General features: G+C 41.4%; 3 protein-coding genes across 3 annotated transcripts; all 3 read right to left on the bottom strand.

Annotated features, from left to right (window-relative positions):
• Positions 1 to 78: 78 nt before the first annotated feature.
• Positions 79 to 4,046, bottom strand: cd8b (cd8 beta). The gene is made up of 7 exons (XM_076749231.1): positions 3,925 to 4,046; positions 2,229 to 2,582; positions 1,221 to 1,307; positions 972 to 1,061; positions 754 to 787; positions 611 to 662; positions 79 to 420 (listed from the first exon to the last, which is right to left on the bottom strand). Exons 1-6 carry the CDS (start codon positions 4,004 to 4,006, stop codon positions 653 to 655), a joined length of 657 nt encoding a protein of 218 aa, XP_076605346.1. The 5' UTR covers positions 4,007 to 4,046; the 3' UTR covers positions 79 to 420; positions 611 to 652.
• A 3,179-nt stretch (positions 4,047 to 7,225) lies between these two features.
• Positions 7,226 to 13,849, bottom strand: zmat1 (zinc finger matrin-type 1). Its single transcript, XM_076760300.1, has 7 exons — positions 13,679 to 13,849; positions 11,153 to 11,259; positions 10,959 to 11,042; positions 10,282 to 10,417; positions 9,844 to 10,137; positions 9,051 to 9,141; positions 7,226 to 8,775 (listed from the first exon to the last, which is right to left on the bottom strand). The coding sequence occupies exons 1-7, from the start codon at positions 13,815 to 13,817 to the stop codon at positions 7,785 to 7,787; spliced, it is 1,842 nt and encodes a 613-aa protein (XP_076616415.1). The 5' UTR covers positions 13,818 to 13,849; the 3' UTR covers positions 7,226 to 7,784.
• A 287-nt stretch (positions 13,850 to 14,136) lies between these two features.
• Positions 14,137 to 15,580, bottom strand: gnrh2 (gonadotropin-releasing hormone 2). Its single transcript, XM_076747569.1, has 4 exons — positions 15,477 to 15,580; positions 14,746 to 14,891; positions 14,526 to 14,609; positions 14,137 to 14,357 (listed from the first exon to the last, which is right to left on the bottom strand). Exons 2-4 carry the CDS (start codon positions 14,881 to 14,883, stop codon positions 14,319 to 14,321), a joined length of 261 nt encoding a protein of 86 aa, XP_076603684.1. The 5' UTR covers positions 14,884 to 14,891; positions 15,477 to 15,580; the 3' UTR covers positions 14,137 to 14,318.
• Between the last annotated feature and the right edge of the window lie 59 nt (positions 15,581 to 15,639).

The raw sequence follows: 15,639 nt of genomic DNA, 5'->3' as shown, positions 1-15,639 counted from the left end.
AAACACAAATGACAACAGAAGAAAACAAAAAGCCAATGGGAAAATATGCTATTTGTATCTGCTGTATCGTGGTCTGTGTATTTTCTGTGTGAAAAGAAACCGATTAGGTTTGACCTGGACAAATGATAATGTCATCCACATTAATTACTGACAAATCAAAACTACTATAGAAGACAAATGAGCACACAAAGCTTAGAACTGAAGCTGCAGGAGCTCTGGAGATGTCTTGTAATATATACATATAACAGAAACAGTCAATATATCACAATATGGTACATGTTTACTGCTGTGGAAAACTCTTGACTGAGTGCGCATTTCACTGTAAATACACCTGACATGTTTTTGGCAGAGCGGATCTTTAGGGTGAAGCATGTCCTTCAAAGTCCACTGGATGTCGGCTCAAGTGAAGCAATTCAGCCACTGCAATCACAAAAGCGAGCGTTAGCGTGCATGAAATAGTTTTTACAGCACAAACAACCTCTGACTTCATCACGTACTGTAGCTGTTTCACTGAAACCTGCAAACATTTTGTACAGTGATAAACATCACGCACAGAATATATCTAATTTATATATATAAATAGGCAAAATGAGACACATAAGGTACATACTTTGAGTCAGATGTGAGCTGTAGATGCAGTGCTTTGGGTCATCTACCTCTTCCTGAATAGAAAACAATGACATTAAAGCATCAGTCAATCAAGGATCCAAAAATCTTGGGACAAAAATTCACCATCTATAACACTTTACTTACTTCACAAAGTGATGCCGACATTTTTTGGGTAGCCCTTTAAGTGAGAACATGTTGAAACAAAAGAAAACACTTCAGCGATACACTTAAAATTTAATTTCAAAGCTGTTCTAATAGTTTGAAAACCATTTGCAAACACTATTTGCTGCCCTGCAGGTACGAATCTTTTCCCCAGCGCTGACTTCACATTATTTAGCGCATTAAACTGGAGGAGTACTCACGGCTGAAGTAGTACAGTGTGCAGAGGACAGCTAGAGCCAGGGCCGCAATACCTCCAACCAACGGCCACAGAATCAGGGTGCTGCAGCCGCCTGGAGCAAGCACACAACATACACAGTACGTGGTTTTATTTGAATGTATTATAGCTTGTTGCACCGTAGCCAGGGGATAATCAATCATTGGTACGCACAGCTGCACAAGTGCAATACTGAGTTATATTTTTCCTTTACTGAAAATGTTGAACTACTTACCCCGTGAATAATGCTTCTTAGGGCAGCGACAGACTGACTTGCCTCTCAGTTTGGGTTTTGTAACGGGAGGTAATGTTGGAGGAATCACTGCCAGATAAAGACCAAACAACAAAGTGATAACTAAACAGCAGTGAAGGAAGAACGTAAAGAATCTTTTAAGGAGAGATTAAAGGAGAAACCAGACATTTTCCACCTGTCCCTATCTTCTCATCTATGTTTATCCACCATATAAAATGACTGTGAGCAACTGATGACTGGGAAAGTAGTGGAATGCTCCAAAAACACCTGTTTGGAACATTCCACAGGTAAACAGGTTGATTGGTAACAGGTGATAGTATCATGATTGAGTATGAGAGGGTCATCCTGGAAAGACTCAGTAGTTCACAAGCGAGGACGGAGCGAGGTTCACCACTTTGTGAACATATGATTGTACAAAGAATATTACTACATGGACTCAGGAACACTTCAGAAAAGCGCTGTTGTTTGCAGATGATTGCATTTTGTATTTATTTAGTTTCACACAGCGTCGCAGCCTTTTTGGAATCAGGGTTGTACATAATGTACGTTGTTTGTCTGCGTGCGACACTCCAGTCCAAATATAAGAAGTCTGATAGTAAAGATTTTTGTCAGAACTACATCACATCTGAAACATCTGAAAATCATTACGTCTTTTTACTGTCAAGTACAATGATAATAACATTTTTAAAGGCAGTGGAGGGCTCTACTGTGGACAGAGAGGGGGGTGAGAGTTCCCTGTATGAACTCAAACTGGGGACACCGCACTTACAAAGACCATAGCGGCATTTATGTGAATTCTCAGTCTTCGTTGTAGGAAAAAAAATTGAATATAGTACGTTAGATGTTGCAATGCACCAAATTAAATCCCTAAATCATTTACTCCATCACCACCTGCCACCTGAATTTAAACAGACATGCTGAAACGCTCATCGGTGAGCTTGACGTGGAACTGCTGTAAATGAAGCGTTTCTGAGATCTCAGCATACAAACCTCCCGGCCGAAGGAGAACCCCAGGCTTCCACATTTCGGTGTTTCTCCTGTCCTTAAGAACACAAGAATACATCCCCGTGTCCTCTTCTGTCACACCGATGATGCGCAGCGTAAAGAACTGACTGTTCTTCCTGTTCAGTTTGAATCGTGCTTCTTCCACACCAGTCCCATGGATAGCACGGTTGGCGTTGTTGCATCTGCCTAAGAACTGTACTTTGCCGGGATTGGGAAGGCTGCGGAACCAGTAGACGGACTCACAGGACATGTTAACGCACTCACAGTCAATAGTCTCTGTACTGTGGATCTTGGGGTAAAGAATCCGGACGCTTTCTTGTTGCAGGATCTGGCTCGAACCTAGGAGTGGAAACAGAGAGACGTTTGAGATTTCAACGGACACGCGCTGCACACTGAGCAGCTCCTACAGTCCAGTATGAGAGTTTAAGGTCATGTATCGTCAGCGGGGCTCTTAAACACAGTAACGAAATCAAGCCCAAACACCCATCCTCCCAAGGACTGTGCACTTTCTAACAAGGGCCACTCAGTCTCGTTTAGAGGTCTCAAGCCGACTTGTCCATCATTCGGTGTTTAGAAAGGTTTGAGGAAATGCAACAGTGCATGTGCACTCTCTTCTTCTTAAAATAATTGCAAAGTAAAAGCGCATACAAATAATCGTGCTTCACGCAAGGCAGAAGAAAGTACTAATGCGACTGGCAATTTGTAATAGAAACACGACAGCCATCACCAAAAGTGTTGCAAGAATGGAAATGAAGGCAAACTGTGAGGAAACGTGTTGTATGTATTTCAAACTCTGTGAAGGTGACATTTTAAAACTGCACCATGAGGAGACTGATTTAGCATTTATGCAATGTTTAAAGGACGCATTCATTGGAGCAGCTGTTTCATCTCATTTCAGAATCAGTTCCAATGCCTATTTTTATGTGCTTTCGAGTCAGGTTCCTCCGTCGGTGTGCAACTGTTGCAATAACTAGTCTTACAAAATATCCAAAGATCAGAGGAGATTCGAAGGTTTCCAGCGTGGAAACGTTAAGGCTCACTGGATGATCACTGCCTTCCTCACTCTAAAAGCACAAATAGCGAGATTTTTGCGATATCTTTTGATTTAATCTTTATGGAATAAGTTGCGCAATACAGCACAAATACAATTAATTTGAAAGCTTTAATAGAGCTAAAATGTAAAAAAACAAAATATAAGAAAATAAATGTAAATCTAAAATTGACGTCGATATAAAACCACCTCAGAAGACAAACAGTGTACTGTTTTCCTCATCGTTGTACCTTTAATCCAGACGATGCACATTGTTTTGATGTAATTATATAATAGTACCTGTACCTTGTACCAGTATAACTGTACAATCAGAGATATAATGTTATAGGAGCTTCCGTGGCAGTTTGACCATTACAGCTCAATGAGTCAACCAGTGGTGAGGGTGCTGTACCTGGTCTGTTTCAAACATTCGTCTAATCATTCGAACTACTGAAGACAAACTTCACCCTTTAACACAAACTGTGTTTAGGACTGTATTTGATGACAAGTTAACGTTAAACTTCGCTCAAGCTTCAGCTCAGGCAGACAACAACACATCCCTCGTTACAGGCCCCTGACTGAGGGATGATGTTGAGAACGCCGGAGGCAAAGGACAACATTAGAACAAACAGAGAAACTTAGAGATCTTACCTGACGTCCACAGTGATACTGTTAACAGTATCCATGCCAGGGGCAGCAGGGACATTTTGTCCGGTCGCCAGAATGTGTACATGCGTGTGTTTTGCGTGGTAGCTGAGGGACGGTGCTGATACTTTCTTTTCCTGCTGCCTGTCTGTAAGAGATGATGGGAGGAACTGAACTGAACTGACAGGGCCTGAGTCGACAAGGTAACACCCTAATGTGACACACACAGGGCCTATCAGAGTGGGCCATACACCAGCCGAGGGATTCACACACACACACACACACGCACACACACAGAGGGAGAGAGCTGACAAAAATAAGTTAATTTGAAACATGCACAAAACATAAATGGTAAAAAGGGCACCACATAAAGCATCAAACAGTTGTCAATCATCTGATTCTGACTAAAACAAATAGCAGCTGTGTTTTCTCCTCAGAGGTTTGGGTTAAAGGACAAAGATGCAGTTCAGCGTACATGACAGACTCACAGTGATCATGACAGACGGCTCAAAAAACATGGAGATGTTTCACAGTCGCTGACACGATAGCACATATCAAGCAGTAAAAAAAAAAAAAAGTTGTATGTTCACAGAGCAGCGGTTTGCAGTGCTGTGGTCTCTGCCCAGGTGCATGACCTAGAGCTCAGCAGAGTCCTACAAACACAGCTTCATGCCTCGCTGCAGAGCACGGAAAGGGAATACCCGTGAACAGAGGAGAGACATGAGGCGTTCGCTGGAAACGATACGAGCAATGATCCAAAGTGCTGTGGGTTAATGTTAAATATTCACTGAGTATGCTTCTTCAACTTTGTGTAAAAAACAGGTTTTATGTGTCAAGACGCACACTGAGAAAGAACTACAAGAGACCCAGCGAGACGTGCGCATGAGAGACACAGAGAGGGAATAAAACAGTGAACTCATTCACTTTGTTACTTCAACAGGTTGAATATACTCCTCGATCATTTCAACAAGCTGAATGTTTTGATGTTAACTCTGAAGTTTTTCAGTTCAATTTGAATTTTTTAAAAAACTGAATTCTCCCAGTTAGAAATGAATTCTCCCCAACTCATTTCTTTTCTTGTCATATGAAATCTTCAATTGTTAAAACAATAAATTGAGACATTTACTTTCTGAATTTCCAAATAACACAAATGCACAAACCAATTGCTGTAAAAAGCAGTAAACTGTCTTCAATCTGTCCTCAGTGTGAACGCAGGCGGCAACACACTGACTGACATCGAACTCAAATCTCATCCAGCAGTTTCAGACACGACACCACAGCAAAGGTTCTGTTTTAGAAACATCGGCCTTGGAATGAGTCTATCAGGGCTGCAACTACCAATTACCTCCAGACCTGAATAATTAATCATTTAATCCCAGTGGAAAAAATAGCCAGCACAATTTCCAGGAGCCTGAAGTCACGTCTTCAAATGATTTGTTTCGTCAAACATCTCTAAACGCCCAAAGGTGCCTCAGTGATGATGATATAAAACAGAGGGAGAAAAAGCAAATGCTTACACTTCCAGAGCTGGTATTAAGTAAAGTCTGGCATTTTTGCTTTAATGAACAACTTCAACAAACTTAAACTCAACTGATTATCAATAGATAGCTTCGGTTTGATGCTTTCAGTGGAGATGCCAAATGTTAAAGCTGGTACACTGAAGTCTGCTGTCAAGTATGAACGGCAGAGACTTACGGAGGTACACTGAACTAGCAAGCGTCAAGGAGGCCCTTGAGTTTCTTAGCAGTAGGTATCGTACATAAAAGCCTCATTTTGAGTACTTTACTCCACATTAAAGGTTAATACGTGCCGTTATCACTAGAACTCATTAATTTCCTCGTCTGTGTCGCGTTTTGTCTCTGGATTTCTTTTGTGCGCATGAAAGGTTAAGGAGAACAACGGCCTGGTGGGGGGCCTGACAGCGAGAGGATGTGGGCACCCGACAGCTTTACGGGGGTCGAAGACTCGAGCGAGGCAGGGAACGAGACCACAGGATTCTTTGAAAACAGGAGATCTCAGGGGGCTTCAGAGCTGCATCGTGGAGCTGTAACGTCTTTGTTGGTCTCTGTGCTCCGACGCCTGAAGTCAAAAGCGGCCTGCTGAAGTTCACCTCTTTTATCACTTCTCACCAGCTCAGTTTGTTCAAAGTATATTATCCTGAGACACTTATTAATGTCCATGTTACTGGATGTGTCACAGATTGAGGAGTTTGTCTGCTTCCCACCTTACAGCCTCTATCACGTCTCATTCACACGTTGCCCTGCTGTCGACACTTGGTACCTTGAACAATAATCAAGCTGGCAAGTCTTTCCAGCAGTTCATTACCTCTGAAACATAATTGCAAACTGTTTCCTGCATGTTTTAACTTTACTGTGTGATACCCTGCTCTCCTCTTCCAACAAGGTACATCCTGTAACGCCCACCAATCAGCTCTCAGGGTCTTAATGAACCAGTCAAATACTTGATATACAGCAATCAACCAAACAAAGTGAGTCCATACACTGTACATTAAATATGTCTTAAACAAACGTGTTGGAAACATGGGATTTTCTTTGAAGGATATTCAACCTCTGGCTCAGTCTGAGCATGTTTCAGCACGTTTATGGCACCTGCATCAAGAGCAGTTTCTAAATATCAGACCACCACCAGTCCAGAGTGCATGCAAACCTGAAAATATTTTTCTAGAAATGTAGCTTTGTCAAAGTCAAACTAACCCACTGTCTGAATTCATAAAGCTGTCTAAGCTAGAAATACCCTAAATGGATACAGTCCACAAACCAGTTCAGGTATTTAGATTATGTTACACTACTTTAGACTCCTGAAGACCTATTTCAAACAACTACGTTGTTCTTAGAGGCTCTGGATGAATTACCAGGACAGTTCACTTTGCCTCCTTTCAATCACCTTTCAGTGACACCCTGTAGTTTGCCTTTGTTTAATTCATTGCAGGCTGCATCTGAACAGGAATTCAGATTTTTTTTTTTTTTTTTTTTGCATAGAGCTGTCCTCATTTGAGCTTTTGCACCTGTCTGACCCCAAATGCTTTATGTGCTGTTTGGATGTGCAAATACATCCATACTACATGCAAATGCAGACAACGCACTGTAGACTATGGCAACGTCTCAGCACTGTCCTGCTTTTTAAAACAGTTTTGATGCGACACAGTGTGTGCAGGCACAGAATCTGCTCCATCCCTATCAGTCCAGTATGTCTGACATGCACTGAACCATCACTTAAAGCCTTCATTTAGCCTGTGCGCCTCCGTGTGAGAGCACAAAGGGCTTCAAAAGAAGTGAAACGACTGGGCTTCTATCATCTAAGGGCTTTTATTTTCTTTACTAATGCTCTGAATGAAGCTCAACAGCGCCAACCACAGGGTGCTAAAGGGATCGCAATCTCTGTGATCCCTGCCAGCACAGATACATAATCAAACATAATTTAACTTATTGATGTGTTAAGAGGTCAAGAGCACTTCTTGATCATTTCAAATGATAGTCCAGAAAGGAGATCGTAAATGTTTAAAATTAATAATGATGTGCATTTGAATTCAACACAGACATAAGTGTCATAATAAAAGTTAAAGCTATTATAGTTGTGGATACATGAGACACCCCTCCAAACACAGAGATAAGAGGAATCCATTCACGCCTTACAAACACAAACAGACTAAACATGGCTAGCCAGCTAGCACACCTATGGAGAACAACACTTTTGGGCTGTCAGAGCAGAAGGTGAAAACTGCTTCGTTAATGGCTACAAAGATTAATTTCATGTACACAGTTTTTGAGATTTTCGATGTCATGCTCATGAAAACTTCACGTTCTGCCTAAATGTCAGCACTCAAAAGACAGAGTGAAAGTGGACCTTTAACAGCCCAGAATGGAGTCGTCCCACAGCTTCTCCTCCTCTGTCCTCATGTCTACTTTCTCTTTTGTTTTCTTCTTCTCTTTTCTGTATTTGGGTTTTGCCGGCCCACCCTGTCCACCTCCCTCCTGCTCGACATTCACTTCAGCCTGAACATGCCCTTCAGTCTCTTTTCTATTGTCCATCATGACTTCTGGCATTAAATTGTCCGTCACCCTTTCCGCCACCACCTCAGAGTCCTCCTCCTGGGATTTCTTATCTTGTCTTCTCCGCTTGCCATGATTTTTCCTCTTCTTTCTCCTCCTCTCTTCCTCCGACTCTCCAGATTCCCCTCTTCTCCTCTCCTCTGACTCCTTAGCTCTTTCCCTCCGTTGTCTCCTCCTCCTCTTCTCCTCTCTGTCTGAGTTCTCATCTTTTGCCCGCTTGTCTCTCTCCCTTCTGGATCCTCTAATCCTCCTCTTGTCTCTGCGCCTGTATTCAGTACCATCACTGTCACTTGAGCGACTGCTATGGGAGGAGGAATACGTGGAAGAGTAGGATGATGAGGTAGTATCTGAGGAGGAGCTCGACTGCTTTCTGCGCCTCCTTCTCTTCATAGGCCAACTAGGGAACAGTGTAGAGTCTGAGCCTGGGAGGACTGGAGGAGCGCAGGTGTAATTCAAGCCATGGGATGGCCAGGGAGGGCCCTGATATGGAGGGCGCCACCCTTCAACTGGAGTGTAACAACCAAGGCGGGAGTGATGAGGAGGGTTAAAGGTGGGAGGGAAACTGGGCATAGGCTGGTTCAATTTTATGATATCCTCCTTGTTTAATGCTTCGTTTTCTTCTTCTTCTTCTTCATCCTCCTTTTGTGTGTCACCCAGAGAGAGGATCTGACCACCCTTGGGGGTGATTCCACGTGCCTTCTGAATCTGAATGTAATCTGACAGTTCATCAGTAAATGTGCTGTAGGCTTTTTGCTGGGACTTGCACAGGTCAATGACCTTCTTCTCCCTGGATGAGAAGAAAAAAAAAAAAAACAGGAATTATGTTGCTATTACAATTGATGTGTGGAGCTGAAATATGAGCCAAGAGCAGCCAAAAGCAGCAGAGAGGTGAGGTGATAGGATCAATCTGATTCAGTGTGTCAGAACAATCAGTTAATAGATCTTAAAAGTCACAGTTGTAGTTGAAGTGCAGTGTAAGAGAGATTAAGCTTTCAGTGCAGTGTTAATGATGACTCAGTGACAGTGGACATGGTGTGTTTGTCAGAACATGTCTGGTCTTACCTAATCTGGTGTTTGTTTCCCTGCATGTGGGCCTGGTACATCTCCACAGAGTTAAATTGCACACTACACATCTGACACATCAGGGAGTTGGCTGTCGACAACAGAAAGCAGGTGATGATGAAGGAGGAAGAGACAGCATAAAATGGCTCATAAGCACTCAGATGTACGGCTCCCTTTGCTTTCTTCTAATTTTTGTTAGTTTCTAGTGAGTTTCTTACTCACATCAAAATAATTATATATTTAGCATTATTCTTTCATCTTGCACATGAAGAACATGTTATACAGCTTAGAATGGAAGATAATAAATAATGCCAGGAGAGCTAAGATTAACAGTCTGAGTAAGTGCAAAAAGCCACTAACTAATTGAAACCACAGTTAGACTAATTGCCTCTTGTCAAGACCAGTTTATTGTAATGACGCTAACATCTACCTGCTAATCTCCTAGCTACCTGCTACCGGTGATGGGATGAAATCTTCATAGCTGACGAATTTGCCGTTTCAAATATCTATTGGCTTATTTCATTTTCTTGATTGATCACGTTAGTATCAGGTTGTCATGCTGTTGCCAACTCCTACTGATTTTATGTGTTGCCATGCATCTTAGATCGATTTAAGGACACTAACATATTGTGTTTAACGAAGGACAAATTTGCGTCAACAAATATTTTTCTTGACATCAACACTGCCTTTTAAAATACACTTAATGTGCAACAGTGCAGTACGAATATCATCCCTGCAGGGTCTGATGCATTTTATATTATAGTGCTTTCCTGTGAGGCAGGACCTTGTGTACCTTGTTGCACATTGTCTCCAAGTTCTTTGAGTAGCTTCTGTCTGGTCTGATTCCTCTGGTGTTTGCGTCCATTGTAGTGCTGCAAAGCCATCTGAGGATTGTTGAAGGAAGCGGCACACAGGGCACAGTACTTGTTGGGGTCCGTCAGATCCACCTCTGTGCTGGGGGTCATTGTGGTGGCTGCTGGGTCCAGAAGGTGCTCCATACCACCCTCTGGGGCTGAATTCAGGTCAGCATTATCAGGATCCAGGGTCAGACTTGGTAAAGACTGCACTTCTGTGTACCTGTCTATGACTGCAATGACAAATGATCAATTTACATTTGACCTTCTGAACCTGCAGAACTTGAGCAGACAGTTGAATGATAGTTATGTTAATCCGCAAATATAAAAATTAAGACCACTACCTTATTCTTTTCTATCAAACAATCCGCACTTGCCTGGTGGCTGCAGACCTTGTTTACGAAGATTTTTTGTGTGCACTTTGCCTTCATAGTGGGATCTTGCCACCACATGGGAACTAAACACCATGTTACACAGCTCACAGAAATGGTCCTTATCTGTAGTCATGGTCCGCTGCAGAAAACAGGCACAACACTGTTTTATCAAGGGACTGATACATGCTTCTTAACTGCAAACTGGAAAAAAAGATGTGTAATGAATGAAGAAGAAAATAAGAAAGATGTCTTGGACCATACCAAGTGCTACCACATTACAGCTTTTGAATATTCCCGTCAATACATTCTAACCCTCCTGGTTATCCAGAGATCTCTTCTCTGTGCAGCTGTCTCTTATGTGATCATATTATGTCAATAATATGATAATACTGTCAATACAGTAATATCACCTCTACACAATAATGTGTAATTCAACCATTGCCTTCCTTTACTTATATTATTTATGTATCATATTTTCCTTTTTTTCACTGCAAATCTTCCAGCCATTTAATAAATGATCTTATATTTGAAATATCATAAGGGCACTAAAGCTTTGACTCCTTACTGTTAAATCCTGCAGCATTCTAGTTTATGTTCATTCTTCTGTTACAATCATTGTTTGACATTGGATCTTAAGATTGCACCTAAATGCACAGAAAAATCACTAAATGAGCTCTAACCTGCGGTCCTGTGGACTCTTTATTCTTCTTCTCGGCTCTCTTGGCCTGCAGGTACACCCTGAGTTTTTGAGCATGTTTCTTTCCCTGCAGTGGGAGGGGACACAGGAGATATTATTACGAAGGCTCCAGACTTGTGAGTTCAGTAAAAAACTGTGTCACTGTTGCATGACGAGTTCCCGGAAAGCAGCACACACCTCATAGTGGGACAGTCGCTGAGATTCAAAGAGCAGCACAGCCTCACACACATGACAGTAGTCATCAGTGAGGAGACTCTTTAGTAGCTCCTCTTCACTCTTGTCTCCTGTGTGGCAGAATAGACTGACATTGTTTCAATCACGCCACAGTGAACAAAGTGGAAGATTGCTTAAGCTTAAACAAATAAAAGGCTTTAATATAACTTCATTCATTCAAGGGAAAAAAGTCAGTCTTTTATATAATCCAAATCTATGTTAGATGACATATACTGTCCCTAAAGCTCTGTGCAAGAGTGACTCTTAAACATATCTGACTGTTGCTCTTCTGCCAAAACACTGGTTGGATACATAGAAATACACATATTGGAAACTGCTTTTTCCTAAACAATTAAGTTTTTGCAAAATTAGATGTTGAAAAATGATCATTTTAACAATTCTCATTGTCTGCATGTAATAAAGGTCTCATCCCACAGTCAGAATCATGTGCTTTTGTAGGCCAGGAAGTCTGCACAGCTCAACAAAGAGGAAAACAGCCCCTGCAATACATACTGTAATAACAACTTCCTGTACAGTGAGAAATGCAGTAGCCCAATTTAGAGGAAACTAATACATTTTACAGAATTGCACACTTATTCAAGGTGCTCCCACCCTTGTAGACCAGCAAGTCATCACCCAGTGCATATCATTATATACACCGTTATTTATGAAAAGGAGGTCCTTCCATTATTACATTTCTCAAAATGCCTCAATAGGCATAACAACTGCTCCTTGAAATATTCCTACTCAGCACCCCTCAGTGCTACACCATGTCTGAAAATCATGGTTTCACACTTGAATGCATTTATTCTGCATGTTCAATGTCTGATGCATATTCACTTCTCACTGCACTTCTGCAAGTTCTGAATGCAGGACAGGGTCAGCCACTCTGCTCTCATAAAATAAAATTTGTCACGCAATCTTCACTTGAAACATGGTTATTTAGCACTCAAACATTTGTAACATCGCTGTGGATGAATATTAGTCATAATAGCTCAACTGTGTGGGCAAAAGATTTGGTTATGAGTGCGGCTATTTGTACAGAACTGTGAAGAAGCAGTTAGTGAAGTGTGTGAGTTTCATTCTGTTAGAAAGACATATCCAATCAATCAGACATCAATAAATAAGAACTGCGGTATTACTGTAAAAATCAATTTGTTTGCATCCTTGTTGGTTGCCTTGACACGTTAAGCTGTACTGGGCTGATCGTGACTGATAAATGGGCTTTTATGACGGCTGAGACTGAGAATGAAAACTTGCAACTGGAACTGATCAGTTGATTCGTCAATTAGTTAGCTGACAATAAAAAATAGAATTTAGTTATACTATATTTATATGTGTGTGTGTGTGTGTGTGTGTACAGTGAAAATGACCATTTGCAGCCTTATCAAGTGCAAATCTGAGGTTAAGAAAAATAAAGCATCGGCATTAAGGTCTATGGAATATTTTCAAATGGCTCGAGTCTCAACACTGACAGCTGTCCACTTTAACTTCCCAGCCTCTGCAATGTAATAAGACAAGTATACACTAATATACAGCATTGCTCTCTGTATATATGCAAAATAAATTGTCCAACTCAAAACAAAAACAAAACTAGGGACTGCTATGAGTAAAGCAATGAATAAACACTTTGATAAATTCTGCCCAAAATATCAATGGTTGCTGGTACATTTCAAATATTGTACTTACCAAATGATAATCACAGAAGCAGTTAACAAAACAGAGCCTGTAGGCAGTATGTGTCAAATTATGTTTACGATGTTTACAAAAGAGAAAGCATTTTCTGTCTTGTCTTAGGAGCACTTGTTATTCTACTGGGACAGAGGACCATGTTTGAGGTTACACTGAATGACAGTTCAGCTGATGAGGTCTCAGATCCCTCAACCTCACAGTTTTATGCACACACGTTTTTACACAACCTCACTTTAGACTAGCTTGTCAACCGCCTCATAATATGGCAGTTAGCATTGGCTTATTTAGTCAAGTTAAGCACTGACCATCTTACGTCAATGCCCAAGGTAGGATAAAGTGTCACTCAGTAGCAGGATAAAGCTATCTGGTGGCCTCCGGTCCCAAACCATGGTAGCTTCCTAACCAGCTAACCTCGACCACTGGTACGGAGCCAATTTAAATGGTCAAAGGGCTGCTTGGGTTGTAGTTCGCAAGACAATTAGCAACTGGCCAACCACTTTCCCATTTGGGAAAACAAGCAACCTCGTAACTTTGTATGGTTTCACTATCAGGCTGGTCTAAGGATTAAAAGGGTGTTTTGGTGGGCCATACCTTCTACGAGTCATGTACGCACGGACCGATTAAAAATACTGAACTCCTAACGTTACAACTAACGTTAGACAGTTGACATCGCGTATTTAGCTAAGGAGCTAGCTCACTCGATTGCTGAGCTGGCTAGCCTGTTAGCTAAAAAGCTAACGTTGGCTCGGAAGGTAGGACGCCGTACGGCTGAATTTGCATGTTCTAGACAAAACTCACCTTCAACCTGGGAACTATCTATTTTAGTGTTTATTACTGTGTCAGCATCTGTGACAGAAGCCGCGTTAGGGGTATTAATAGTGTCATTTTGAGCGTCTGACTCCGCAAGTTGCGGAGCACAGACGCTTCTGTCGTCCATCTTTTTCCCTAGCTGTTTAGTGCATGCGCAGAGGCGTCCTAGTACTAAAAAATTAACAGAATTTCATATAATGTCGTATAATGATAATTCGCCAAAATCACACTGAAAAATGATGTGAAAGCAGACAAATAGGTGTAAAATTAACGCTATTTTTTTTTCCAGTTTCCAGTCAGCATGTGCTACACACATATATTATTACTTCTACAACATTTAAGGTTTCTACTTTTCCTTTTGGAAAATTTATGATTCACACCACCATGAACAATTTTGTACACCAAAAATAAATAAATAAAAAGGTTAATATCAAAATAGACAGTTTATTACAGGACATTATAATTTCAACATGTCTTTGCCACAGGGAAAATCCACATAATGCTAGAAAGCAAATTTACTGACAAATCGAAGAAATAAAATAGATCAATATAAAGGTGTTTCACGCCAAGACGACGACACTGAGGAGGAGGGTGACTAGGTAGAAAAGCAGTGCAGAGCGGACAGCTGTCACTTCTTCTTCTGGAGCTCCCTGGCTAAGGCATCCAACTGAGAAGAGTGATACAGTATAACATGAGAGTCAGACACACTACTCAATACATTATTATGACATTATGTCCAGAGTATAGATATGTGGGCATTATGTCAACAGGGTGGCATCTGTGCACAACCTGCATCCATACTGGCACTGGATAGGATACCCTTATGTTCACTTACAAGAATATTTCTCAGAACACTCCTCCTCTGGGGTCTCAAGTAGCTGCATTCTCCTGCCTCACACAGCTTAATCTCCTCTGAAATCTGAGAAGCAGAGAGTGAGATTAAGAATATCAAAGAAGTGAGGAAAGAGGTGAAGAACATCTTCACTCTCAAAGGGAAATGCTCAGTGAATGGAAAAACTATTCACACTGGCACACACGCAAGCACAGATCTCGACCTCTGATGTGCCGAAAGAGTCCAGTTCCCTCTTGCCTCCGGGGTACCAACCGTGGGACCAGTGCTGGCCATGGGACAGCTGAGCCCCCACACATAGAAGCAGTCCAAGCAGCAAAACCAGCCGAGATACACACATCATACTCCCACCTAAAGGCAAAGACGGACACTGAATTAGCTCTGACCAGAAGAGCTACTGTTGTAGATCATTTGCTGTCTGATTTAGAAAATCTAAACAAATTGCAAAGTGTGTAAATGCTCACATAAATTGCTGTCAATTGTATTTTCCATCAGTTATTTGACAGAATGTTTGGCCTAAATTTGAAAAGGCATCCTTCATTTAGCTTTTGCTGCGATAAATACTCAACTATTACATCAGAAAACTGTAATAACTTGCAATAATACGAAGACACTTTTTCTTATCGACTAAATAAAAAATGGAACAATACTTGCTTGCCATCAATCAGTCAAACACATTATTGTATTTGGAGCAACATTTTTACACAGCACATCATTTTAATCTCTTTCAGTATTTCCATTTCCATTTAAATACATTGTTTTCCCCAGTGTCTAAGCATAAAATACCAAATCTTGTGTCAGTTTAGCCTGAGAGACAAAAAGTATCTGGTAATAAAAGCTGGCTTTCCACAACGGCCACTATAATTATGCTCTGATATTAACAATGCACGTTTTCAGTAGAGTACAGTATGTAGAAGAGGAAGTCAGTGTCCTTACCTTGGTCTCAACTCTCACAACTTTATCACTAGACGTGTCCTAATGTCCTGCCAGAAGCTCACTCTGCTTGTCCTTCAGTTGGTCAGTTGCTGAAGGTGTGTTACTGTAGAGATTCTCTTCAGCCTCCTCCTCCTCCTCAATATATGTACCGGTCTAAAGGACC

The sequence above is a fragment of the Chaetodon auriga genome, chromosome 2 (assembly GCF_051107435.1).
Source record: "Chaetodon auriga isolate fChaAug3 chromosome 2, fChaAug3.hap1, whole genome shotgun sequence".
NCBI lineage: Eukaryota > Metazoa > Chordata > Actinopteri > Chaetodontiformes > Chaetodontidae > Chaetodon > Chaetodon auriga.
The sequence above is the reverse complement of the archived record's forward strand: the minus strand, read 5'-3'. Positions and strand labels throughout refer to the sequence as shown.

Excerpts from the sequence above, each read along its gene's own strand:
- zmat1 (XM_076760300.1), bottom strand. The coding sequence starts at position 13,817 with ATGGACGACAGAAGCGTCTGTGCTCCGCAACTTGCGGAGTCAGACGCT. Across the intron at positions 11,043-11,152 it reads AGCGACTGTCCCACTATGAG|GGAAAGAAACATGCTCAAAA; the intron begins GTGTGTGCTGCT and ends CTCCCACTGCAG. Across the intron at positions 10,418-10,958 it reads AAGAGTCCACAGGACCGCAG|CGGACCATGACTACAGATAA; the intron begins GTTAGAGCTCAT and ends TGTTTTCTGCAG.
- cd8b (XM_076749231.1), bottom strand. The coding sequence starts at position 4,006 with ATGTACACATTCTGGCGACCGGACAAAATGTCCCTGCTGCCCCTGGCA. Across the intron at positions 1,308-2,228 it reads GGTTCTCCTTCGGCCGGGAG|TGATTCCTCCAACATTACCT; the intron begins GTTTGTATGCTG and ends TTTATCTGGCAG. Across the intron at positions 1,062-1,220 it reads TAAGAAGCATTATTCACGGG|GCGGCTGCAGCACCCTGATT; the intron begins GTAAGTAGTTCA and ends TGCTTGCTCCAG.
- gnrh2 (XM_076747569.1), bottom strand. The coding sequence starts at position 14,883 with ATGATGTGTGTATCTCGGCTGGTTTTGCTGCTTGGACTGCTTCTATGT. Across the intron at positions 14,610-14,745 it reads ACTCTTTCGGCACATCAGAG|ATTTCAGAGGAGATTAAGCT; the intron begins GTCGAGATCTGT and ends TCTGCTTCTCAG. Across the intron at positions 14,358-14,525 it reads GTGTTCTGAGAAATATTCTT|TTGGATGCCTTAGCCAGGGA; the intron begins GTAAGTGAACAT and ends CACTCTTCTCAG.